This window comes from Eulemur rufifrons, chromosome 7, assembly GCF_041146395.1.
Source record: "Eulemur rufifrons isolate Redbay chromosome 7, OSU_ERuf_1, whole genome shotgun sequence".
Classification (NCBI taxonomy): Eukaryota; Metazoa; Chordata; class Mammalia; order Primates; family Lemuridae; genus Eulemur; species Eulemur rufifrons.
Window position 1 is genome coordinate 260,571,170 of NC_090989.1, and position 26,963 is coordinate 260,598,132.

At 46.0% G+C, this 26,963-nt stretch overlaps 1 protein-coding gene across 1 annotated transcript in view; it reads right to left on the minus strand.

The window, feature by feature from the left end:
* The window catches only part of ABCA1 (ATP binding cassette subfamily A member 1), a 128,391-nt gene that overhangs the window by 25,912 nt on the left and 75,516 nt on the right, over positions 1-26,963 (minus strand). Inside the window, exons 11-30 of the mRNA XM_069476646.1 lie at positions 26,782-26,898; positions 22,703-22,900; positions 21,737-21,942; positions 20,967-21,143; positions 19,297-19,519; positions 17,331-17,552; positions 16,047-16,251; positions 14,855-14,968; positions 12,919-13,090; positions 11,803-11,934; positions 10,726-10,868; positions 10,388-10,525; positions 9,311-9,531; positions 8,000-8,072; positions 6,883-7,085; positions 5,707-5,755; positions 5,227-5,340; positions 4,020-4,168; positions 2,323-2,447; positions 966-1,064 (exon numbers count right to left, since the gene is read on the minus strand). Of these exons, the coding sequence (XP_069332747.1) occupies positions 966-1,064; positions 2,323-2,447; positions 4,020-4,168; positions 5,227-5,340; positions 5,707-5,755; positions 6,883-7,085; positions 8,000-8,072; positions 9,311-9,531; positions 10,388-10,525; positions 10,726-10,868; positions 11,803-11,934; positions 12,919-13,090; positions 14,855-14,968; positions 16,047-16,251; positions 17,331-17,552; positions 19,297-19,519; positions 20,967-21,143; positions 21,737-21,942; positions 22,703-22,900; positions 26,782-26,898 (3,080 nt within the window). The remainder of the gene's footprint in view (positions 1-965; positions 1,065-2,322; positions 2,448-4,019; positions 4,169-5,226; positions 5,341-5,706; positions 5,756-6,882; positions 7,086-7,999; positions 8,073-9,310; positions 9,532-10,387; positions 10,526-10,725; positions 10,869-11,802; positions 11,935-12,918; positions 13,091-14,854; positions 14,969-16,046; positions 16,252-17,330; positions 17,553-19,296; positions 19,520-20,966; positions 21,144-21,736; positions 21,943-22,702; positions 22,901-26,781; positions 26,899-26,963) is intronic.

Below are 26,963 nucleotides of genomic sequence, written 5' to 3' on the forward strand. Positions count from 1 at the left end.
TCGTAATCTGGTGATTTGGGAACCAATAGTGGCTGCTGGGATTAATCACCCATTAAGTACTAACTACTAAGTACTAACAAAAATTTAGTAACTATCCAATACTAATTAAGAACTAAGAAGTACATAGTAACTATCCATTTAGAAATCTGCTGTAGAACCTTGTACAAACAGGTGTCTTGCTCACCATCGTCATTTGCAGAGTCTGCCATCTTCCCATTAAAACTGGGAATTCAAGTTTGCCTTTCTCCGATTCTCCAGCACCTTCCCAACTCTCCATAATTCCTCGGAGATCACTGTTTGTGGTTTAACAACCTCAGCGGCAAATTCTGCCTGAGTCCAGCAACGTGAATCCATCTCTACCAGCCGCCAGCTCCCTCATGAGTGCCCCACCTCTCCACTGTCCTTTCTCACAGTGATCTGGTGACTGACCTTCCCCTGCACACACTTAAGAGTCATATGTGTATTTTGCTAAATTTATGTATATACTGCCTACTTTTTTTTCAAAAAAAAAAGGGTTTTAAAGGAAAGTGTGATAAAAATATGAAACTCAAAAAGAAGACAGTGTCCATTTTTATAAAAATATGTCATCTTTTCAGGTTGTGAAAGTAAAGAAGCTGATAAACCTGCAAATTATGAAGCACTTAAGCACAGGAGTTGCGGGGAAGGAGAGATGGGAAAAGCATTTGATCAGTAAGTGTAAAGTGCTATTTAAATTAAATATTAACGTTCTAAAGTGGTAAACAAACATCTGTAATGATTTGCTTTGCAGGATATTAGAAGACTCTCCAAATATTTGTTCCTAGATGGTTTGATTAGGTTACTATATTGGCTTTTTTAAATAAAAAAAAAAATGGTTCAAAGGGCAAATGATGATGGTCACAGTGCAGTGTGCAGCTGATAAGTGCAGGAGAAATCAAAGCAGGTGATAAGCACAAGAAGCCAGCTGTGGCTAACATGGCACTCACGGGATTGGGTTTCCTTCCATACAGCGGGTCCCGAAGCCGGGGTCTCTGGTGAGGGCGTTCAAGAGTTCCTGGGTTCCCCTGTCCTCAGGAGCATCATTACTATGGGCACATGAGAGGCAGTCAGCTCGGTAACTCATTAAAACCAGGGATCCAGGAGATAGAAAAGTTTTTCTAAAGTAAGCATTTTATGAAGCACCTCCTATGTGATAGGCTCTTTAGAAAAGGATCAAAACAAACAAACAAACAAAAACCCAGAAACCACCCAAAAGGAGCTCAGGCTCTGGCCATGTATTTGGCATCGGGGTAATATACAGCATTCCAAAGTGGAGCTTGTGTAAATAGGTTACATGTATGTAGGTGTGTATATGTGTGTGCACATATACATACATGCACATTTACATACGCATCTTCATTTGAAGTAAAGAGACTCATTAAGGATAAGTATTTCAAAAGCACTTTCACAGCTGTTCATTTGGCACAGACAAGCAGGATTTTCCACAAGAGGGTAGGCAGGTTTTACAGACTGAGTGTTTGCATGGACAACCAGAAAACACAAAAATAATGAGCACAGGTCACAAACACATGCTGTGTTCTACAGCTGTGGGCAATCGGGGTCGGCAGCTGGGAAAGGAAAGAATAAAATAGACCTGAACTATGTAAGAAGAAAATATGGGGTTGGAGAAAAAGAGACTGATTCGCGTTTATATGCATTTATCTATTTTCTTTCCTTATTTTTCTAACGATTCCGTTTTATATCACTGATATACCTCCCCCATCTAAAAGTCTGTGAATCCTTTAGGACTAAAGAAAACTCCTGCCAAACAAGATCCAGAAATGCCTCTGTCCTTTTGTTTAAAGCACTGGATTGTTATGCAACAGGGGGTATTTATGTCTAAAAGACAAACACTAGCTAGTATCTCAAAAGAATAGAAAATAATTACATGAATTGTCCTTTGCAGAAAATAAGAACCTGGAGGTTCTATGCTTTGACAGTGTTTGGAAGCCCTGTGACTCAATTACAAAATTAAAACACAGCTCTAAAAATCTAAACATTCAATCATAGATTTTAGCAAGATTAGGTTGTTTTACCTAAAATGCCCATGGCTGTTCCTGACCATAGAAATACAAAGAGGAGAGGGGCTGAAATGTACAATAGAGGACTGGCCCATTATTTCAGGGTTAGTTCACTGCTGTTCTTTGCATGCAGTATTAGTTTGTGTAGGGGCCTTAGCCACAGCTGATAAAATCCATTCCATTGTGTAATTCTTGAGTCCATTCCCTTGGCCTTCAGCATAGTAAACGCCCTTGGTCTGCTTGAACCCTCCTCTCTCCTGGGGCACAGAAGACAAGCACATACCTGACAAATGTGTACTGCTCGTTGTACATCCAGGGGTGAAGTTCCAGGCTGGGGTACTTGCCAAAGGGTGGCACAATCAGGCTGAACACCAGGGCAATGCAGACAAACACAGCTGGCAGGACAATCTATAACCAGGCAGTGGAGGCAGAAGGAGGTGGCAGGAAAATGGTGTTAGAAAGAAGGCCAAGGGGGCAAGTCGCTCGGAGTCCAACCACCCTTCCAGACCAACAAGCACAGGAATGAGGAGTGCAGGGCCCATGGCTGTGCTGCACCAAGGCACTCTTGGCAGCTGGGAAGCAATGGAGCCTGAGAACTAAAGCTCTTCCCTGGCAGCACAAGGCCAGAGGCTATGGCCACCTGGCAAAGGCAGTAAGCTGGAAACTTCACAGAGTAAACAGGGATAACATATCAGGGTGACACAGAACTGTGGTTCCTGCCTCCTCTTTCCCCTGAAGACTGAGAAAGACCACACTGCACCATGGACTGGGCAGGTCATGAATCCTGGTTCTGTCTCTACTACAAGTGTACCCATGTGAAGTCACTTTCCCCTCTGGCCTCCATTTTCTCATTTTAGTCTGGGGGCTGGGGACAGATGACCCACTCAAATCCCGTGCTCTGATAAAATTCACTCTACAGCACTGGCTCCAGTCAGAGGCAACTGCAGCCACTGTCTCCTCTGATTGTCTCAGAAAGTATAATTATCCAAATCCTTCTTGAACCTCCTCAAACTTTCTACCATATCTTCTCTGAAAACAATGACTTGTGCATACTTTATAAGTAAACCCAAAGCATCTTCCATTTATTGCAGAGAAATTTATTGTTAATAAACTTAAAGATTCAAATGATGCCCTGGTTCTAATGTTCTGAGGTTTCAATGCAGAAAATGATCATTGAGTGAATAATTCTGTGGGAAAGTACTATAATGAGAATTATCTCTATTTTGTCATTATTTATGGTGGTATTATCATTATTACCATTAACAAACAAGGTAACTGAAGATCAGAGAGACCAAGTAACTTGCCCAAGGTCATGCGGCCAATAAGCAGCAGAGTCAGAATTCAAATCCATGTCTGGGTGCTGCAAACTCCTGCTTTTAGCAGTACCAACACAGTCTGTATGGAAGACACTCTCTGCAGACCCTCTCTCTGTATTTCTTGATTTTATAGAGTGAAATAATTTTAACCTTTCTAACCAAGCAATTTAGCATGCACACACTGACATGCAGGCAACAGTGTAATGAGTCTTCTCTGTTGGCCAATTACATTCTGATCTATCTTTTCTATCACTTTGAGTTAAACATCAACTTAGAGAGCAATCATGTTCCCAATAAGTTCATAGGTTCAGTGCATCTGGGCGTAACATCTCTCATATTATGACAGCTGAATATGCCTAACCAGTTTTTCTAAACTTTGTCCTTTTTACACCCTCCTCTAAAATAAATGTAATATAAATACACCCACAACTAAGTATTTACTAATGCCAGGCCCCATTCTAAGCACTTATTCATTTTTGTTTTCTCATTTTACAGATGAGGAGATTGAGGCACAGAGAAGTAACTTGCCAACAGATACACAAATGGCAAGAAGCAGAACTGGGATTCATATCTTGACCATGATTACTATCCTGCCTTCACTGGACGGAGAGCCCGCAGCCCACCCACGAAGCCAGAGTCCCTGGCCTGGAACAGCACATCTCACCTGAGCAAAAAATCCTTTCCGACTCCGTCTGGCAATCAGCAGTCTCTTCCACAAAAGGGCCACAAACTGTTGCTGTGTCAGTTTCCAGCCCTTCACCTGGTAGGAGCCTTTGCTGTCCATCCCACTGAGAAAGTCTGTCTCTCTAGACTCTGTAAGAAGCCAACACCTGTTATCTTAGGTATCTCTGCCACCACCATGCTCCTTCCCCTGGTATCCTCAGTAAGCATCTCAGAGGCTTGCATTTTAAGCTAAAAGTATCTCAGAATTAAAGGGCTTTGCGTGACAAATCTATGTCCCAGGAAAAGTCATGACTCAAAATGTCCAAAAGTAGCAGTTTCTGCCTTTTAGTCCTTGTCTGATGAGGACAGAAAAGGTACCTTGAGACAACTGAAGAGATGTCTTTATATATAACTGGGTGTTACAGCAAGCCATTCCAATGAATCAAGTCATCAATTTCTTAATATTCTATGACACAAGGCCATATATGTAGGCTTACATGCTTGAGAACACACAATGGCAATTAGTTTCCCATCTATTATATTTTTGGTAAAAAGTGGACAAATTTCAAGGCACAAAGTCAGGAAGAACAAAAGAGCTACAGACTCATGCAACCAAGGGTTGGGAAAACCAGAAAATTTTCTGTTCCTAAAAATGTTATAGAAATCCTTGTCTTAAACTAACAATTCCTCGCTGAGGTGCTCTGACATCTTACCAGTGTTTTCTTTCTGACCTCTCCTCTCCATCTCAGTCAAACGCACAGGGACACACTCACTCCAAAATATCTAAGTCTTAGAGGGTATAATTAACTCTGAAAGCAAATTCCCCTCTTGGATTCTTTCAAAATCATTCATCCATTCAATGAATATTTATTCAACAAATAAATACCTGATATATGCAAGAAACTGGGACCCTACAAAAAATGTGACAAATAAATGGTTTCAGAGGATTGAGGCGCCATCTTTCTATGTGTATCTTGAGAGGAAGATCTCAGCTAAGTAAAGGAAGTGATGAGAATAGGCTCTTTTCGGTTTGATCACATGCACAACGCTGGAAATGGAAAAGTGGCTTTTCTCATTTTCTCACTTCCCTTTGGCCCCTGTAGGGATCTCTCATCTTGGCTAAAGGCCATCAAAAGAAAAGAGCTGAGAAGAACATAAGAGAGAAATTCATCTTCAAACAACGGAACACAGATCTTGTCCAAACAGACCTGGGTCTATGTCAGAATCGTTTGGATCAATGGCATCGTCTTCAGTGAATGGGCGAAGACAGCTCTGCCTGTCTCCGAAGGCCCGTCTGTTTCGTCTTGCTGGCAAGGTACCATCTGAAGGCAAAAGGAAGGAATCCCACATGTTTTTTTATTTCAGCATTTTACAGGGCTACAAATGTTTAGGTTACATATATTGCCTTTGCCCCACCCGAGTCAGAGCTTCAAGCATGTCCATCCCCCAGATGGTGCACACCGCACAAATTAGGTGTGAATGTACCCATTCCCCTTTCCCCCACCTGCCTGACATCCAATGACTGTTACTACTATTTTATTTGTAACAAAAAAAACCTTTTCCATCTGAAATAACATCTCTACACAAAAAATGAGAATGCAACAGAACAATTCAAAGGGAAAGGTAAACTAAGACAGCCTGTAGGAGGCCCTATGCAAAGAGTGTGTAACCCCCCTCAAGAGGATTACCTGAGGTCTCAGCATCCACCCCACTCTCTTCAGCCACTTTGAGGAATATCTGAAATATAAGAGCAGGTGAAAACATAAGCACCAACATTATGAGAGTAGCCATCACCGCCATGATTATTGCATTATTGAATGGCATGTTAGCCCCTTAAGACAGAGAAAGTAGAAGCCACATTTATTAATAACACTTTGTCAGAGTCACTTGGGAAAGAAGCCGTTTTTGCCAGAGAACATTTCCTCAGTGGTGAGAGCTATCAATCCAGACAATCACTTTCAAATTAAAGCTACAACATTAGGACACTGGAGCAGAAGAAATTTGTTCTGAACCTACAGGGAATGAGTCAAGTGTCTTCTTTCAGGTCTGTGGCCCCAAATCTTCAAGTAGACTAGCACTGTGATAGGTTATCCAAGACAGAATGATCAGGAGGAAATGGATTCCCCATCACTAGAAATACTATGGCAGAGATTCAAACATCAGAGGAGAATCTGAATGAGATCAATGATTTCCCAGCTGTGGTCAATAGACCACTGTGTAGGAAGCATGTCATAAAAGTACAGACTTCAAGGCACTACTCCCAGAAATTCTGATTCAAAGGCCCTAAAGCCAAGCTTTAGAATTTTTATTGTCAGTAGTATCTCTATATGATTCTGCTGCACAGACATCCTTGGGGACCACTGGGCCAGACAACTTTTATATCCTTTCCAGCCCTCAAGGTCTGTGATGCTGTATCTCTAAAGGGAGGCATTACCTGGATAAAGAAAGCATGAGCTTTGAAACCCAAAACCCCTGATTCTGAATCCCAGCTCAGCATCCCTGACTGTCAATTTTTTCATCTTGTTGTAAGGATTAAATGAGGTTACAATGACATTTAAAAAAATATCAAGTTCAGCACCCAGCACAAGTAGATTATCCATAAATGTTGGTCACTTCCTATGCATAAGAGTGCAGCTGACACCTGGCCATGATCCAGTCACACCAGGGAGCAATCCTAATACTACTTTCCTACTGTCTCCCACTGTGATCTTCAGTGGTTAACTGAGGCCAACATTACTCAGATTGTCAATGACCTAAAAACTCAATGATCAACTCCATGATAATCCTGTTCCCAATACAGACTGCCTATCTGGCCTGAGGATTGTTGGCCCGGCTATATTCCAACAGTCAGCCACTTAACTTACTTCTTCCAGGGTGGTCTCTGAAATGCCATAACTAGAGATGCCCAGGTCTGAGAGCCGGTCATCAATCTCATGGAAGAGTTCCACAAAGGCCCCCTCTTTAGCAGCTTCATATGGCAGCACGTAGGTCAGTTCATGCCCAATGTCTTCCACCAGCCGGGCTTCAGACACGTGCTTCCTGATGAGGTTGGAGATGGCTGAGACATCTGCAGGGACCAGAGTGCAAAGATGGCTCAGTCAGCTCAGAGGCTCCACAGTAAGGGCCGGCCATCCCCCACCGTCTCCCTTTGCCTACTGCTTAGAAGCTGCTGCTCATACACCACACTAAAGCCTATCCCAGATGCTTTAGTCACTCCACATGTCCATCTCTGGCCTGAGAGTTCCAGGGGGGAAGGACTATGTCTGATTCACCTTTGTACCACCAAAGCCAGCACACTTTGGTACTCGATGCAGCATGGATGGATGGATGACTTTTTCAAGTTAAAAGCCTGGTGTCTATTGCCTAAACTCCAGGATTATTCCATGGAAAACTTGATTCAAGGAATCTTAAAAGATTCTTCACCCTTCCCTAAACTTTTAAAGGAGGCTCCCTCTATTTACTTCAAGAGAGGGTTAATCAAACAGTTCACGGAAGCAGAATTCTTCCTGGGAAAAGTCAGCTGTTAGGACTGGGCAGAGATGTCCAGGGTCAAGACTTCTGTTCCATATATGCTGCTGGTGACACTGGCCTCCTACACACACCACCTGAGGAAAACCCAGGGCTCTCACCCTCCTTATATACTAAGCTCGAATCTTTCTCTACTGACTTGTCCTCAGCTCCTCATCCCTGGTGTCCAGTGTCTAGCCAGATCCACTCCCCTAAGGGATTTCCTGACCCCCAATCATCTCAGCTCTCTGGGACACGGCCCTGCCAGCTCCCGGACCAAGCCCCAGGCTCCCAAGCAAGCATCAGGCCAACCCACCACCAAGCTGCACCCGCTCCCACGGCCACCCAGCCCCAGCCCAGCAGCAAACCTTGAGTCAGCGCCACCAGCCTCTGCACCTCTCCTCCTCTGCCTCCACTCTGCCCAGCTGGGGGGAGCTCAGGCACCACCTGAATAAGAAACCCCAGAGTCCTTACCGATGGTCAGCGTGTCACTTTCATGGTCGCTGCCCAGGCCAGCATCAGAACTGCTCTGAGAAACACTGTCCTCCTGATGGCAAAGAAGGAGGTGAGAATGGGTCAGGGACCGAGCGAGGTACAGCCACCACCACCTTTGCCAGGGAGGGCTTCTAAGAAGCTCTAGTGTGTGATAACTGAAGCAGAAAGCTTTTCCTGGGATGCACGCAACTGGAAGCCATGGCTTCAGAGGCCACAATCTGACACGTGCGTGGTGCATGCCGTGTGGATGCCTGGTTTCCTGGGGCTGAGGGTTCGGGAAGCAGAGCTATCACTGGGAACTGAGGCCTGCTGACAAATGCTGCAACCAGGCATTCGCTAACCATCTCAGACATGGGCTTTACCTGGCTACTTGTCTAGTTCAATGCTTCTCAAGCTCTAATGTGTGTTCAGTCACTCAGGGACCTTGCTGAGTGAGGCAGGTCTGTATTGGGCCCGGGTTGCTGCATTTCTAACAAGTTCCCAGGTGATCCTGATGCTGCTGGAACTCAGAGCACACTTCCGTGAGGAGGCTTTAGTTAAAAGGTAAATAAGCAGATGGGAGTTCAAGGTTGGGATGTAAGTGCCTTAGGCACCTCTGGCTTCAACACGCAAATAAATCTCAGGCATGTACTGTGGTACAGAGGAAAATATGCCTGGTTGTTGGGTCTGGTCCCACCTCTAGTATTTACCTGCTGGGTGACCTTCAATAAGCTACCAAATCCCTATGGCCCTCATATCCCTCATCTGGGATAATATTATAACACCTTCACCCCAGGGTTTCTCTGTGCTTCAACTGAGATGACAGATGTAAAAAAAAAAAAGTTTATAAGCGGTAACAATGCTATAAAAAATTAACTATTACCATTACTTTCTTTTATGCCCAGAGTCTGCCTAGCATGGAATCAGTGCTTAATAAATATTTGCCATTTTGTAGTTTAAAAGTTAAGGTCAATGAGATTTAAAGGTAATGACCAGGAACTCCAGGTCATTTTGTAGCCAAGGCTCGTACCTTTCGACAAGTCTCTTCTTTCACATAATAAAGTCCTCTAAGGACCTTTTCCATCACTCACTGTGCCCCATAGGAGAAAGGAAACGGGATTCTACAGAACTAGCACAAGTTTCCTGAGCTGTACGCGTGTGAGGGACGATGTGATTGCAAAGGGGATCACGGAGCAGGGAGACGGTGGCCTCCACGTGGCAGAATGGGCTGGCGGTGGACAAGCCATGCACAGCCAGCAAGTCCTGACTGCCCCGACCCAGCACCAGCCCAGCACCGAGACTGCAGCTCACCTTTTTCAGGTACGACACTGTGCTGCTGCTATTTCTGCAGGAACTGAGGGAGGATTCCACATCTTTCTTGACCAAGGTCAGGTAGTAGCCTGTTCCCAGCTGGTTCTTCAGAAACAGCGAGGAGCCCACACAGCACAGCTTCCCATGGGAGATGATGGCAATCCTGTCCCCCAAGATGTCTGCTTCATCCATGTGGTGTGTGGAGAGGATGATGGTGCGGCCTGCCAGGCACAAACGCAAGGATGTGGGACAGGTGAGGCCTGTCACTTCTCACTGACCACAGTGGCAGGGACTATAGAGATATTAGCAGGGATGAGCATGGGAGAGAGACCTGGAAGGACTTTCAACCCTATATGGCTGAGACCCCTAGAATGGCAAAGCTCTGGGGACAGCTACTGGATCCTCAGAGAAATCAGAACAGCAACGTTTACTTGGGAACTTGCTATGTGCCAGGCATTATGCTGGATGGTTTATGTGCATTTTCATTTAACTTAATCCTCTATGAGTTAAGCACCACTGTTATTATGGGCAAGGAAACAGAAAGCGAAGTGGCTTTCCCCAGGTCTCAGGGCCAGCCGGACCTGGCGTCAAAGCCTGTGCTCCGCATACTGCACCACAACACACCCCTAAGCAGACAGCCAATCATGTTCCTGCACCGCTCCTATTCCATTCATTTATCCATCCACTCTTTCAACAAACAAATTTAGTGCAACATGTTGGGGACAAAAAGATGGAGAAAGACACAACCTCTGCTCTCAGGCCTCTCAGTGTGTGAGTTCTATGCCAGAGAGGGCACTGGGGGCAGTGGGGCAGAGAGGAGGTGCCCTTCACCCCACTTCTCTTCCTTTGCAGGCCCCTAGGTAATGAAGCATAAGCTTCAAGTGTCTTGTAAGCCAGGCTCCCACCTCCACACCACGGGCGAGCACTGAGCTTTAAGGAAAGAAGTTCCTCATGCTCCCTGAGCAGCAGTCCTGTTGCCCTAACAATAACTACCATGGGATACAGCTATACTTCTCGAGAGCCCCTCTCTCTCCCCCAGTCCACGACTCACAATAAATGCTATATGCCAGGTGTTACCTTGTCGGTATTTCAGCAGCAGCTCCCAGATTCCCCTGCGGGAGTAAGGGTCCACGCCAGCCGTGGGCTCATCCAGGATGACAACCTTGGATCCGCCCACGAAGGCCAAGGCCACAGATAGCTTTCGCTGCATTCCACCTACAAAAAACAAAGAGACGGACTCTAGGACCAGCCCCAGACAGTGAGTGAAGACAGAGGACCTGGGAACATAGCCAAGGACAAGCTCCTGCTACCCACCCACCCAGCCTAGGACCCTGGGGCAGCTGCTGTTTTCCTCTGTGTAGGTGTATTTGGAGGAGCAGAGGAGGGGGGACGGGCAAGGTAGCTCCAGGCCGCACCTGACAGCTGGCTTGCTTTGCTTTTCAGCTTGCTGGGTGGCAAACCAACATCCAGAGCCATCTGCTCCATCTCTGCCTTCACGTGCTTCTCTGAGAGTCCCTTTAGGCGGGCATAGAACCAGATGTGCTCTTCAACAGTCAGCCTGGGGACAGAGGGGCAGGTCAGCTCTGGGCCCTGCAGGATGCACCAGGATATAGTGTCTCCTGATCCAGAACATAAGAGAATGGGCACATTTTTCTTTTCCCTTTTTTTTTTTTTTTTTAACTTTATCAATTTCTGAAAAATAATCTTCAGGATTCAAGGCAGAATAGCAGTAAGCAACCACGTGAGCTGCTCAGAAAATCAAAGTTGAAACGTGACAGATCACTTCCGACCTACTCCCATGGCCACCATGTATCAGGCAGGTGCAACTGTAAATCTCAGGCCCCCAAGATGGATCCTCAAAGGGCTCTCCCCACGGCCCCATCAACCAAGAAGTCAGCCCAGCATCAGACTGGAGTAGCCCTCCTGAACCTTAGCGGACCTCAGATTCTGAGAGCAGGGAGGCATCTGGGGAGCACAAGAGCCCAAGCTGCTCATTTTAGATAAAAGGACTTGGAGTCCATAAATAAAGGGGAAAGGCCTTGCCCAAGGTCACGGAGCTCAGGTCTTTCTCTGTTCCAGCACAGGGGCTCCCTGGGCACCCTACTGCTAATGGGACAACCTGAGTGGGAGTAAATGTCTTGAGCAGGAGACACAGGGCCATCATGCCAGGGCCCTGAGACACTAGCAGGTCTGGGCAGTCTACACCAGGCCTCAAGGCGGAGGGCGGTGGGACAGAGGATGGGCTGAAAGGCCCTGCAGAATGACAGTAACGGAGAGCCCTGTCTCCCAAGCCCCCATCCACTGGCTGGACTGATGTAACATCTCCTGCCCAACAATTCACCTGCCCCTTCTCCTAAAATTGAGGGACAACTAGGTCTCAATGTGTCCAGGAAGGCAAGCCTGCCCACCCACAAAGAAAGTAAAATGCTTAAGTCCCACTCCACCCATGACTTCACAACACACGCATCCAGAAAGGTGGTGCTGGTACTCACATGTCAAACAGCACATTATGCTGGGGACAGACCCCCAGGTTCTGCCGGATGGTACTCATCTCAGAGCGAATGTCTTTCCCCAAGATGTAGGCAGTGCCCGAGGTGGGAGGGAACAACCCAGTCAGAATGGACCTGAGGACAAAAATTAAAAAGCACAGGAGTCAGGGTTGACCCACCCTTAACTCTAGATGCTCCATTCCGGGCTGCACCAACCTACTTACCTCCCATTCCTTTCTAATGGACCCTAATGGACCCCCACAAAGAAAAGAAGTCTTTGTTTTAGTAAATAACTAGGATTGGGCCCATGTGTTAGAAATGGCAATTTTAGTATGAGCATTTTTAAAATAAAGTTTCCAATTTGCAATGGAAAGTGTGCTTTAAAACATAAATCTTATATGCCTAACATCATGTTCATGAAAAATGGACAAACCAAAACATACTATTCAAGGATAAAAATCATTTTTGTGTTAGGTGGTAGGATTTGAGTGCCTTTCAAAAATTTTCTGCAATGATTTTACGTTAAAAAAAAAAAGATAAAAGAAAAACAAGAAAAGAGGACCCCCTCCAAAGACAGACCCTTGGAATGGCAGAGAAACCACACTGAAAGCCACTGAGGCTAGCTCTGGTGTTGTATTGGCCCTTGCTCCCTTCTGACGCTATCTCTTTTAAGGTCCTTGAGGTCCCAGGGAAGGCCATGGAGCTGCCTGCCCAGCTGTTTCTCACATCGCGTGGAGATGTGTTTCTGAAACTCCCTCCAACCTATCTAATCCTTCTTTCCAGATTCTCACTTTACAATTCTGCCCAAATCAGCTCCAAAGGAGACCCTTTCTCAGAGCTGTCATGGCCTCATGTTCTAAGATCACTGCAGAATTCTTAGAACTGCATGGGAAAGGTCATCAAAAGGCCCCCGTCTGTTTTAGTCTGAAGAAATAATGTCTAGGAAACCAGCACATAGAAAGTATTCCCAATGATTAGATAATATCTTTACACTCATCAACTCCTCACGTGCTCCTGCCCTTGCTCCAGAGACCAGCACAGGTTCCTTAGGTGTGAATTTCTAACTATACTGCAGTACTCCCTGTGGTTGATTCTGTGAGAGCCACACCCCATTCTTACATAGTGGTCGTCTTCCCCGCTCCGTTGTGGCCCAGGAAGGAGGTGATCTGGCCCTCATAAAAATTCAGTGCCAGGCCATCGACAGCCACCTTCATGCCATCCCGGTAAACTTTTACCAGGTTCTGAATGGACACGCCCAGCTTCAGGTGGGTGGGTTCCTCCTCCATGCAGACTGTGAGAAGAGAGAAGACAGAAATGAACCCACAGGAAGTACTGACAAGTGGAGCGTGGAGGCACAGGGTGCTGTGCTTGTACTTTCAGAACTGTCTTCTCTCCATGGCCACCCTGGTTTCACACGCAGGCATGAGGCTATAAATATTTGTTAGGGCCTATTTGGGCTCTGGCATTGGTGATGGGAATACAGTGATAACGGAGCATTCATAGTGCATTAGGGAGAAAGACTTGACAAGAAATCATAGGATGCTAAAAGCTGTTGAAAAAACACATCTAAAAATGCCACGGAAATGTGGCCCATCCATACCACGGAATACTATTCAGCAGGGAAGAGGCATGAACTGGTGATACACACCACAACTTGGATGGATCTCCAGGGAATTCTGCTAAGTGGAAAAAAGTTTACCTATTGTATGGTTCCATTTACATAACATTCCAGAAATAATAAAACTGTAGAAATGGGGAACAGATCAGGGGTTGACAGGTGTCAGGAACTAAGGAAGAGGGGAGGTAGCTGTGGCCATTAAGGGGTAGCATGAGGGAGCTTTGTGGTGACGGGACAGTTCTGCAGCTTGACTGAGCTAGTGAGTACACGAATCTACATGTGATAAAACTACATGGAGCCAAATACACACACATAAATAAGTGCAGGTAAAACTGGTATAATCTGAAGGTCCGAACTGTACCAAAGTCAACTTCACGATGTTGCTATAACATGGTGTTACCATTGGGGGAAACTGGATAACAGTTATAAGGGAACCCCCTCATATAATATTTTTGAAATTTATTGTGAATCTATAATTATTTTAAAATAAAGAAAAGTGTTTTATATGCCATGGAAGTGCAGGAGAGGAAGCGACTGACTACCTGAACATCTAGGAGGGCTGCTCAGGGGAGGGGATACTGAACTAGATCTTGAAGAGTGAGGGAGAGTTTAAAGGCAATCAAGTTAAGACAGAAGCTTCTCCTATGGGAGGTAACAGTACAGGCAAAGGCAGGGAGGTGTAGAAGAATATGACATGTTCCAGCAACTGTGAGCAGTTCTAGGTGACTGAAACAGGAGCTAGGTGTACAGAGGAGGTAGGGAAAGAGGAACAGGAACAGCAGGAGAAGTCACTAGAACAGTGGCAAGTGTGCCATGCTAACGAGCACCATACTTTTACCACTGGTAATCAAGGAAGAGATTGGCAGAAGAGGGACCTATTACCTCCTTAGGAGGGACGCCATACTGAGCAGAAGGAACCTGAATAAAGATTCCAGAAGGAATAGCTTTTGCTGAACTATGGGCATCTCTACCAGCACTCAGGAGCCAAAGGAGGATTAGGGCCCTGGGTAATGGAGGGTGAGAACATTAAGAGGCACAGGCTAAGTTCTGTGGTAGCCACTTGGTGTCAGCCTACCATGGCTCTTATGTGTAGAGGCAGCGAGGCCTTCCACAATGATGACTGTCTTTACCTCTTTCTTCTAGCGTGTTAGGAAAGCATGAAAAGTGTGCATGGGAGGGGGAAAGTAAAGGTACAGAGAGCAAAAGTCACTTTTCTGGAAGCCAAGAAAACAAAGGGAATGTCCCTCAGGGGTCCAATGACTCCCAATAAGTCAGCACTGGACATAAATGGCATGGGAGAATCTAGAAAGGGGCAATGCTTGTGCTTTCTCAGCCCCGAAGTGGTTTTAGAGTCTCACAAAGGGCAGGAGCCATCACTTGCCCCCAGCAGCATGGGCAGCAGCACTAGGTTAAGGAAGACAGGTCAGCAGCACTTACTTTCTGAGACTCCCTTCTGGCTGGAGCCAGGGTGGCTCTTCTCCTCACTTTCCTCACCAAACCAGTAAGACTTGGTGCAGGGAAAGTACCAGGGCCTGGGAATTCCATACTGGCCTGAAAGCAAAGCAGAGGTGTGAGCCAAGCTTCGCTCCATCCCAGTATTCCCGAGACTTCCCAGCCAGATCTGTTCCCTCCTTGACACACACTTTGGAGGACAGATTGAAAGGAAGGTGGAGAAAGAGGGAGCTAACACTAGCTAAAACCTACCACGTACAACGTACATTCTGCACCTCTCCAAGTCTTCCCAACAACCCCACAAGGCAGGTGCCATGCCCATTTTAGAGATGAGGAAACTGAGGGTTAAGTAGCCCACCCCAGATCACTCAGCCAGGAAGTTATGGATTCAGAATTTGAATCCAGACTCTGTATGATGCAAAACTGCATATTCAATGAAGTCCAGGCAGGGGTAATAACTATTTCATGTAAACCTCCTTAGAGGAGAATCAGAAGGTGAACCAAATAGACTTAAACTTTGCTTTCTCAGAATTTGTTCTTATATGAAAGTACATCTCAAGGCCGGTTCACCTTGGACTTGGGCAAGAAGATTTACTAAGGAAAGTATCAAAATAAATTTGTACTGAACGCTAATGTAATTATATCGCAGGCAGGCCTTATAACTAATACATTTTATTATTAACAACCTGCACTCAAGAAACAGAAGCTCTCCTAGAGGCATCCCCTCTGGGGACACAGAAATACAGATGTTCCTGGGCTCACTGACCTAGTGTGATCTAACTGCATTCACCTCCAAGCACCAACACTTACCAGCTATGTGACCACAGGCACATAACTTCTTTGAGTCACAGTTCTCTCATTTGAAAAACCCTGGTTATTACAGTAACTACCTCAGAGTAGCCTTGTGAGGATTAAATGAATCGAAGTATATAAAACACTTTGCAGGGTGCCTGGCACACAGTTTGCAAGAAATGAGTGCTACACAAACAGTGACAATTGTACTTTCAGCATCTGCTGCCTCCCCTTGGACTGTTTATTTGCCATGGATCTAAAGCCCAGGCTGCTTCCCAGGGAGCCCCACACCCTGCAGACATCCCAGCACAAAGAAAGGAAAGCCCGGAAGCTAGAGATCATATTTCCCTGGCAGGTGGCCAAGCAGCGCGGAAGCTCAGTGTACCTGGAAAGACGGCCTCAATGTACCACGTCATCACCCCATAGAGGAAGCTGTCAAACAGCATCATGGAGACCGAAGTGGTGAGATTGAAGCCATCTTCCTCCACAGGGCTCTCAAACAGGTTGTCCCACTGCACCCCAATGCCCTGCTCCTCGAAAAGGGCAAAGTACTCACTGCCAAACCCGAAAGCCACAGGAGACAGCAGGCTCTGTGAGAAAGAGGCAGAAGTCATTTATCCATTTCCTTGTCTCTCTCATTTTTCATTTGTCACTGCTAATGTAAATTATACCTGGAGAAATTTGAATTTGCAAAATGGATCAATTATACGATATGGAGGTAGTATTCACCTACAGAATCCCTTTAGAGGAGTGGGCTCCCTTGGAGCATATAAAATGATTCCATTTGTAATCACTCATTATGCACACACACTTCAGAAAGGCGTGTATGATGGAGTGTAAAACTTTTAGAATTTTATGCTTCCAAAGATGCCCCAAGGCTCAGCAATTCTGCCCTACACACACACACACACACACACACACACATCAAGGTTTTCTCAGGCTCCCTGCTCACTGAGGAAGGCTCAAGGTCAGAGGGGGCTGCCCGGGGCTGCTGGTGCCTATGGGGCCCAGAATGAGCACCTGGAGCATCCTATGGGGGACTGTTAGCTTTCCTTATAAATGGCCCCAGGGACAGCTGGTAGCTGGCTTTTATAGGGGCTCCCACACCCCTTAAGGCTTCTCCCACTCTGTACAAGGGAAGGAAGTGTCCGAGTCAGGGATCTGTGGGAAGATGGGGCACCTGCTCCTCTGTCTTACTCAGTTCAAAAAATATTAGTCAAGCAAAACACCACACTAGACAAAGGAACACGGGTCCAGAAGGAGTCATCTCTGACCCTCAAGGGCTTTCAGCTCTATCGTGGCCTTGACTTCGCGGAGAGTTTGACATGGCCAACAGAGCTGGGAGATAAAGGGTGGAGATGGCATCTATTGCCCAAAGCTGTTCCCCAATGCCAGTCAGGTTCAAGATTCAGCCTGACTCTCTAGAAAATTCCACTCAATTCAATTCAACCAGCATCTATGGAAAAACTAATAGTAAATAATTTAATACAACATAATCCCTGCCTCCCCACAGAGCTTAGAATCTAGAACTGAGGTTCAAGTCCCATTGGAAAGAGACTCTCATCTTCCGTTCCCTACTTGCTGCTTCTATTCAGGGACTCCAGGCAGGAGGTCTAATGCCTGGGGTGGCCGTGACTGCAGCCGCTGCAGAAGGGCCAGAGGTACTCACGGCGAAGATCTTGAGTGTGAAGCCCACATAGTCCTGCCACGCCACGCACAGGACGTAGGGCAGGTACAGTGTGAAGTAGATGATGCCGCCACAGGCTGCCGCCAGGTTGGCTCTGGAGAAGAGGGTGCTGATCAGGAAGCACTGCAGGATGGTCACCACGGCGAACACGGACAGGAAGATAAACACCACGCTGGGGTCGCTGTAGGGCAGCAGGTTTCCTAACTGGGAAGGAAGAGACCCATTAAGCGTGCTGCCCCGACAAGCCTTAGCACTCACTTGCACGATCTATAAGGAAGAGTCAGGGTTTTTCATTCTTATCTTAGAGAAAATGCAGAGGAATAATGTTGTTCACTTTTCTGATGAGGAAATTGTGGCCTAGAGAAGAGAAACAACTTACCCAAGACTACACAGAAAAATAAGGGCTGAGTTAGGAACAGAGTCCAGGGCTTTCTAGTCCACCTCAATGGACGGTTTTGCTCTTTTTTTCTCCGATCGGTGATACTAAATGGTTTCTCTTTTTATAAGGACTATGACTCTTGGCCCCAAGAAAGAACTGTGGGAGATAATGTCCCACACAACTTTCCTTTCCAAAAGCCAAGGAAAATGGCTCGGTGACCTTAATTTACCCCTTGATAACCGTGGATTCTGCATTCCTACAATCCTCCAGACTCTTGCGGATGTGCTGAGCTTACCTCTGGTGGTTGGGGATGCTTCCGCAGGACCCACCGGCAAGCAGTTGTCCCAGAGCAGCTCTCACACCCCAGCCACGGGACCACACCCCTGCCACAGAGCTCGGCCCCTTGAGCGTGGATGTCAATTAGATATCCAAGCATGAGGAAGGGGTCTGCTTTTAGCAAGAACCACACTCAAATCCTGGCTCTGCCATCCTGCTGTTTAACCTCGGGGAAGTCCTTGGCCCTCCTTCACCTCATTTTCTTGCATGTGAAATGGGCCGTTTAGTGAGGATATCATAATGCAGCCCACGTCAGGTGCTTAAACGGTGCTTTCCAATCAGTAAGTGCTCCTTTGAGGCAGATGGTAGCTAGTATTAGTTAGTTCCTCTTTGCACTCCCCCTTTTCTTCAAAGACATTTATTTTTATGTGATGCATCCTTACACGAAACGCTTGTAGAGAAAGAAAACTGGGATATAAATATACTAATATATGGGGCAGACACGGAACTGCACTGCCCAGAGTCCTCTTTAAGGGAAGACTTGTATCCCAGCTGTCAGCACCTCTGGAATTGTCACAGCTGTAGAGAGCCCCTGGGGCACACCCTTCCCAGGGCAGCCCACATCCAGTGATTACTGGGGTGGTGGGGGTGCTCTGGGGTAGGGGGTTGTCAGGGAGGGAGACCTTGGGGAGCACAAAGGGCCGGACATTTCAGCTCCAACAACAACTCTGACAAGCTGTATGTTCCCGAGTGCCCCATGGGGTTGGCGCAGTCACAGCTCAACTCCTCCCTCTGCCAATCCTGCGTCCACTGCATCCCTTCCGCAGGTGTTGATGCCTAACAAAGGCCCACGCGTCAAACTCTGTTTCAGCCTCTGCTCCCAGACAATCTAACCTGTGACAATATATTAATACATCCTTCTGATTACCGTTTTTCGGAACTCAGGAAGCATCGCCACCCAATACATTAATAAAACGAGCAGCTCTCAGATGCTGCCATGGACCAGTGCCAAGTAGACAGCATGGCGCAGCCGAGTGTGTGCTTACCTGAAAAGCACGAGCCCTGGGTTCTAGTCCTGCTTAGCTGCTAAGCAGCCGGGCTGACCCTGGGCAAGTCGCCACCCCTCTCTGGGCCTCACTTTCCCCAACCAACTGTAAATTGAGGAAACTGCAGGAAATGCCACATAGGACCCCTCCCCTCCCAGAATCTTGGCGTTTCCTCTGCTGCTCCCTTAGCCCGTGTGGGGCTGTTTAGGGGTTCCCTGGCAGGCAAGGGCGAGTGAGGCCGCCTCACCTTCAGGATGACCACCAGCAGGCCGGCGCTCACAAGCAGAGGGATGAGGCTACTGATGAACCAGCTAAACCAGAGGATGCCATTGTCCAGGCCCATGATGCGCATGGTCTCCTTCAGCCGCGCCTCCTTCTCATACACGATGCCCTTGACGATCACCGCCACAGAGTAAATCCAGGCCAGCGTCATGAACAGGGGCATCGACCGGCTCATCACCCGCAGGAAGCTGGAGGCCCCGAGGAAGGGCAGGGGGAGAATGAAAGGCACGTGTGAGCCACGGTCATGGACCAAGGCCTCTTAGTCTGCATGACAGAGGAAGCACCACATTTGAGCCCTTGGACCCTAAAATGTACGAGTCACCAAATGGTTCATGAGCAACACGATGTAGTGATAAAACCTAGGCTAATAAGTATCTCTAAGCAAACTTCCTGTGGGGGCTTGTTTTAGTAGCTAGGTAACTGTGAGATGTCATTAAGTTAAAGGGGGTTTATTTTAAAGTACTAAAAACCAAAACAAGAAAACCAACTCTTTCTCTCATGAAAGCTCAACATCTCCAAGGTCATCTCACTGTTGACTTGCTTAGCTTAACTCTTATCAAGGTGCAGAAATACACTTCAGGCAGCTCTTGTCACTAATATTTCTGATTCCAAACTAGAATGGGAAATGCAGAGCTGCAAAGTAAAAGGGACACAGATTTTGGACCCTGAAACTTGAGGTTCAAGTCTCGGCTTTCCCACTTATCCACTTACTACGTGACAATAGGCAAAGGTTCTTAATGCCTCTGAACTTCCATGCCCTCATCTTAGGACATCCTTTCCAGAGTAAACCTTGGGTTAAGGGTCTTTGGAAAAGTCTTGGTTTGGAAAATTCTGGCTAATCATTTTGAGGGTGAAAAACAGGATAATTCTGGTAACCTGGAAAAGCTAGAGATGGCCATTCAAGGAAATAGGCTGTTCAATGCCAAACAGAGAGCTACTACAAGGAGAGAAACCATGCTCCTTCTACACCGTGATCCCTACACATACACACACACACACACACACACACACACCCCCCTACCACCACCACTAACAACAGAGAATAAAGGAATTTCCAGAATTTGGAAGAGACACTGCATATTTCAGATGTCTGCAATAACTACACCTCTGCCCATTCTCTCTTATAAGAAATTATCACATTCAAAGGCATAGTTTCCACAATGAGAACTTGGCAGCTTAGTGACTAAGCACTAAAAGATTATCGAAAAAATCTCAGATAATGAAGCTTTATTCAGTTTTATTTGGATTGTTTCAAAATGTGGCTTACCGTTTAGGGAGAGGAAGTGGGCAAATTTACACAAAATCTGCTCTGACAAGTCTAGACTGCTGTCTCTGTGCTTGCAGGTATGTGTGTCTATGCGTCTGCCTGTGTTTGTCATGACACATTTTTAAATTGCAGATTGGGCAAATTTTGACCAAAAGGATAGGATGTAAAAAATAAAAGTGGTGCCAACTACAGACAAGAAAAGAGAAGGGTCACCAGTGTGTACACGTGTCTGTGACATGGCTGAAACTGTTGACCCCGACATCTGCCATCTTATTTCCAGATCATTCACACACAAGCGTGCACATACACACTCCACCTGGCACAGTGTTAACTGATTAAAGAAAGAGGGTGGCCTGCTAATAACTCACATGTCATCGACGTAACAGGGGTAGGGCATCTGCTGCACATAGACACCAGTTTTCTTCTCGGTGCCCGTCAGCACCCTGATGATTGCTTGCTCCACAACGTCCTGCAAGTAGGCGAAGCCCCCCCAGACGTACCGCATATCCTCAAAGGGGTCAGCCCGAGGACCAGGGTCCCAGTATCTAAAACCAAGCCACAGGTGATCAAACATTCCTTTGGAACCATACAATAAAAAAATCCAATCACCCATAATCCCACCACCCTTACCTAGCCACTATTTTTATTTTTGTATCTTACTTTCTGGTCTCATTAGACGTGTACACATATTTTTAGATAAATATAATCAGAACGAGCATACTACTTATTGGTTTGCTTTTTTGCCCTCCATTGGCTACCTAACACTGCATTAAGTGGACGTACCAAAATTTACTTAATGATTCCCTTTTCATTGGTTGTTTGCCCTTTTTCACAAAAATGAGTAACACTAGCACAGAGAACCTAAAGTCTTTTTTTCTCTCTCTCTTTTTTCTGTTGACTTAATTCCTTGGGATTAATTCCCCAGAGTGGAAATGCTGAATCAAAAGATAGCGATATTTTATGACCTTTGAAATAATACCTTCCAGCAATGACTGTGCCAATTTCACCAAACTCATGCCACTCATTTATTTTTTATTGAAATTTCTACCAAGTTACTAGTTAAAATGAAGTACCTCTAGTCATAGTAGCTCTTCCTGACTTCCCCAAGACCAGGCTGGGGTGATGAGATTGGGCTTACCCGTCCTTGATTTTATTCGTCCTCTCCACATTGTCGATGTCCATTCGGATCTTGTACTTCACATGATGCGGCAGCTCAATGCTGCCTGGGGTAATTCCAGTGAACACGATCCCAGCCCAGAACTTCCTCTCATCCAGGAGCTCCATGGACTTGTTGATGAGCCGAACTTCTGTGGCTACAGGTTCCAGCTTGTTCAGGTTGACACACTGGTGAGAGAACCGCCTTCGTGAGAACGCAGGTGGCCAGGACAACAAGCAGTGACCGAGACAGGTCCTACCCTAGGGAGCAAGTCCTGACTGCAGGATTATCTATCCCCACTCTCTAATCCTCTCTAAAGCAACTTTCCAATCTTCAATCAAGAATAGATCATTTTAGTTTGTAAGTGAAATTTAAGAGAAATGCTGGAAGTATTTAGAGATAAGTTACCTGTGCTGATTTTTGTGGAGGGTAAGAGGTTGAAACAATGATTATATATTATTTTCCTCTTTGTTTTCTCAGCAATTTTTGAGTCATAGCAACAAACCAATCAACCAACCAGACCAAAAAACCTTTTATTCATCCCTATTAAGTGATATAATTTTTAAGACTAAATTTTAAAAGTTTAATCTGTCCTGAATTAAATTTTAACTAAGTTTCATAAATAATGCCCTTTAAAAGAAATACTTTGGTGCAATTAGGCATTGGGCTATCATAATGTAGGAAAACCTAGAAGACAATGGATAGAAACACTCTTGGGTCAATACAGAATAAAGCTAGAGTTAGGCTTGTTTATTTACTCATTTAACCACTCAACTAACATTTATTGAGCACCTTTTGTACACCAAGCCCGTGTTAAGCTTGAGGGATACTGCTGTGAATGAGACTATACATTATTTCTAAACTTTCCTCCTGCCTGAACGTTACTGGAACATCTCAGAGAAAGAAGCCACAAGCCTTTTCTAAATGATCCACGCAACAGATCCTCACCTCCATGAAGCGAGATATGGTCTGGATGGCCTGGTTGGTCTCATTGAAAGCTTCTCTCCAGGTGTACACAGAGCCATTAGCGGACTGCACATCCTCTGGGTACTTGGCCAAAAATGCCACAATGTCTTGGGCTGTCCAATCTAAGCCGTCCAACTGCTGTTCCCAAAAGCGGTCATTGCCTCTGCTCTCCAACAGCATCTGCCATTCCAACAAGCAGGTACGAGCAGTAAATATCAACCACATCTTGGCAAGAACTATGTAAAGTACAAAATCCTTTCACACACATTGCTTCTTTTTTTTTTTAATCTTCACAGAGAATTGTGAGGCAGATAAGTGCCCCCATTTTACAGGTGAGAAGACTGAGGTTGGAATAAAAAAAAAAGAATGTGATTTTAACCAAGGCTGGGTCATAATGCTAAGAGGTGTGGAGCTATAGAGCTGGGACTCAAAGTCAGACCAGTCTGAAGTCAGAATCCACATGCTTTCCACTACACCAAACAGCTCGCTTAACAGCATTAAGTATAGTAACAAGAATAATCCTGACTCTGTATAGTTACTATGTTGAATGATTTATATGGCTTACCTCACACAATTCCATGAAGAGGGTACCTTTGACATTTCCCATTTTACAGATGAGAAAACTGAAGTTCAGAGAAGTTAAGTCTCTAATACAAGGTCACACGGCTAATAAGTAGCAAAGCCATGATATGAAGAATAGGCTCTCTGATTCCAGTGCACCTCCCACTGCATTATACTGCCTTCCTCTTTAGAGTCCCAGTCTGAAGATCCCACATAAAAACTCTCTCTCTAGACTGAACCTACTTTTACTGCTTAGTTTAGGAAAATAATGCTACTGGTTAACCAAGTACAGTACAATCCTTTCCAGTTGCAGGACGTATGGGCCATGATGCAAAGATGGCCTATTTTCTGATTCTTGTTCCCTCACTAGTTGGTTCCTCACGTGGGCCAACGTGAAAGAGAAAGACAAGTCAGTGCGGTGCTCCACTGGCAGACCGAGAAGCCGGCACAGCTGCGCCACCAGGAAAACGGCAGCTGCAGACTCAGCAGAAAGGAGAAGCATCTGCGAGTCCTGTCACAGCTGCAAGAGGGAAGATGAAGCCCTGATCTACCCAACTGGAGTCTCCGAGGGTCTGAAAACTGCTACTTTTTAAAATCAGTCTTATTTTCACTAACATTAGAAGCTTTTTCCCCCTTGTGGTTTCATTTAATTATTTTAATGGGAGCATCATGACTTTATAGAGTATTTATACTATAATTTCATTAATAATTCCTGTACTACTGAGCATTTAGTGTATTTCTAATTTCTCACAATAACAATTAATACAGCAATAACACTGTCTCTCATATGGTGACTTCTTTAAAATTATTTCTGTGGGACACATCCCTGGGGGTGTGCAGAATGGAGGTACACAGGATAGCACTTTTTTTATGGTTCTTGAAATTTTCATTCTAAATTGCTTTCTAGTAGGAAATAACAATTTATACTGTCATCAGTAAGATGTATCTGTGTTTTTGTTAATGTAATAGACATAAAAAAATCATACCTCACAAAAGTTCACAGAGGCAAGGGTTAGCAATTCTGAAATCACTTTATTTAGATACTTGAACTGAACAAAGAAGATTAAGAGCAGAGAGAAGGCTGGGGGCGGTGCCTCACACCTGTAATCCTAGCACTCTGGGATGCCTAGGCAGGAGGATCACTCGAGGTCAGGAGTTCGAGACCAGCCTGAGCAGGAGCAAGGTCCCGTCTCTACTAAAAATAGAAAGAAATGATTTGGACAGCTAAAAAATATATATATAGAAAAAATTAGCCGGGCATGGTGGCGCATGCCTGTAGTTCCAGCTATTCGGGAGGCTGAGGCAGGAGGATGGCTTGAGCCCAGGAGTTTGAGATTGCTGTGATCTAGGCAGACGCCACGGCACTCTAGCCCAGGCAACAGAGTGAGACTCTGTCTGGAAAAAAAAAAAAAAAGAGCAGAGGGAAGACGTGAGGCCTGTCCTGCCCAGTGTGGCTTCTGAGCAATACGGCCAACGCCAGCGAGACAGAGCAATGTGCCCAGTGAGATCACTGACCACGTGGCCACTCTAGGGTACTTGAGAGGACCAGGAGATCTAAGATTGCTCTTGGCAATGCCAAGAGGAGCTTAGAAAGGAGAGCAAACTGGTATCAGAGGGCTCCGTGACTCGACAGACAGAGGTGCCTCTGGATCAGTGGGGAGAAGCAATGGGTGCAGACAGAGCCAGAAACAGCAGAAAGGTAAGAGCCACCCCAGTAGAAGCAGAAGTCTCAGCATCGCCTCGTGTCCCAGATGCCAGGCTGCAGGGGGTGAGAAGCCCACGTTACACATATGGAGTTAAATAAACAATCCTTAAGAAAGGGAAGAAAGCAGTTGGAGGAGGCTCCCTTTCTTCCACCCACAGGCTGACAGCTCCCTGGTCTGCGCCTCCAGCATGACCACCCTCCTGCACTACAGACCCCAACAGCCACTGGGCTACTGGACGTCCCCATCACCTACCCAGCTAGAAATCAAGAATCATTCTAGTGCCTCCTTCTCTTTCACTGCCCCACAACCAAGCAGGCACCAAGCCTCACCTCTTGCATTATGCCTTGGCCACCCCTGGATAGCCTCCTCCCTGGTCTCTGCCCTCAGCCATGCCTCTTCCGTCTTCAATTCATCTGTCCTATCAGAATAATGCATCTACATGTCCTCTTGCTAAAAACCCTTTCATGGTCCCCCACTTCCTATCATACACCCTGGGTTCTCCCAGCTAGCTTCCTAATGAATGTCACTAGCACGTTTATAAGGGCCTTGTCCCCTAAGAACTAGAAGCTTATGAGTAGTCAAAGCATCCAAGGCAAACTCTCAATTTAAGAGTAGGGAAGCATCTATTTGCCCACAAATCAAAACTCACTGAGCCCCTTCAACAGGGCCCCTTATCATACTCTGAGACCCAGATAAAGAGAAAAAGTCCAACTAGTAGAAATACAGAGTCCAAGGAGAAGACCAGAAGGAAGGCCTGAGACCACACTTAGGTCTATGGTGCTATCTGTGGCTAGGTCACGTGAACCCCTGATGGAGGAGAGACTGGAGCCCAACAGAGACCCACACTTGAAGGGCATGAACTATCACTATTAGTCAGTGTAAATCCATACACATTATTATTCATGCTTTTCTCACCAAAGTCCCTTGTTTTTAAAGGCCCCAGTTGGAGAATTCTACATATGTGTAACAGGACTAGTGCAGCAAAGGAAACTGGCTTCTCCACCACTGGAGTTTTCCTCCTCAGCAACCTGCCTCCCATGGGGTCAGGGGACAGTCCTAAAGTTCAGAAGAGTTCTCTCCAGGTAGGTACAGCCTCTAAAACCCAGCCACCCATAGGTCAGTGAGGTTCAAGATGAGAAACTGGCAAAATTCTCTCTTGCTTCTGCATGGCAGCAGAGACAAAAGGAAGAGGCCTCCCTTACCACAGAAGTAGGAATTAGTGTAATGATTCTCTGACTCAGCCCGAAGCAGGGAAGATGTGATTAAACCACACTCAGGCTCAGGCAGAGGAGACATTCTGTTCTTGCTCAGACTGCTCCACATTCACATCCAGCTGTCTCCAGAGTACTTCTCCCTTTCAAGTGGCTCGGAAGCACGACAGCTCTGCACTCAGGCAGCGCCTTTGGAAATGAGGATCTCAGACCCGTTTACGTGTCAGATCACACTTTTGCTCCCATACTGCCTTCCAAGACCTACTAAGACATAGGGAGGCTAAAGAAGATGCTGTGGCTGGCTCAGGGGCTGGAGCCAGAAATGAAAATAGGGTCCTGCGATCACCTAACTCTACTTCCAAACACCAGCCCTCACTAAGTTTCATAGAAAACTGATACTTGAGCAAGAGAGGCATTGATGCTAATGTGCACAGTGTAATCTATGCACCATGGCCTGTACTTCCGGACAGGTGGCAGCCCTGGGGAAGCCTAAAGAATTCTATCTCAGTCACTTCCGGGAGAGTGACCAGAAACTCATCCCTCCTATATCAAGTAGGCACATGGTAATCAGAGGGACACGCACCCGGACAAGATCCATTTCTTGGCTCTTCTCCATGAAGGTCCAGATCTTGGGGCTGAGTTCTTGCCACATGCCTTCCAGATCATGGAAGACAGACAGTTCCTGGAAGGTCTTATTCACCTGGAGTCAGGTGGGGATCCAGGGCCACAGAAAATGGAAGAAAGGCAGAGACAATGAACAATTTA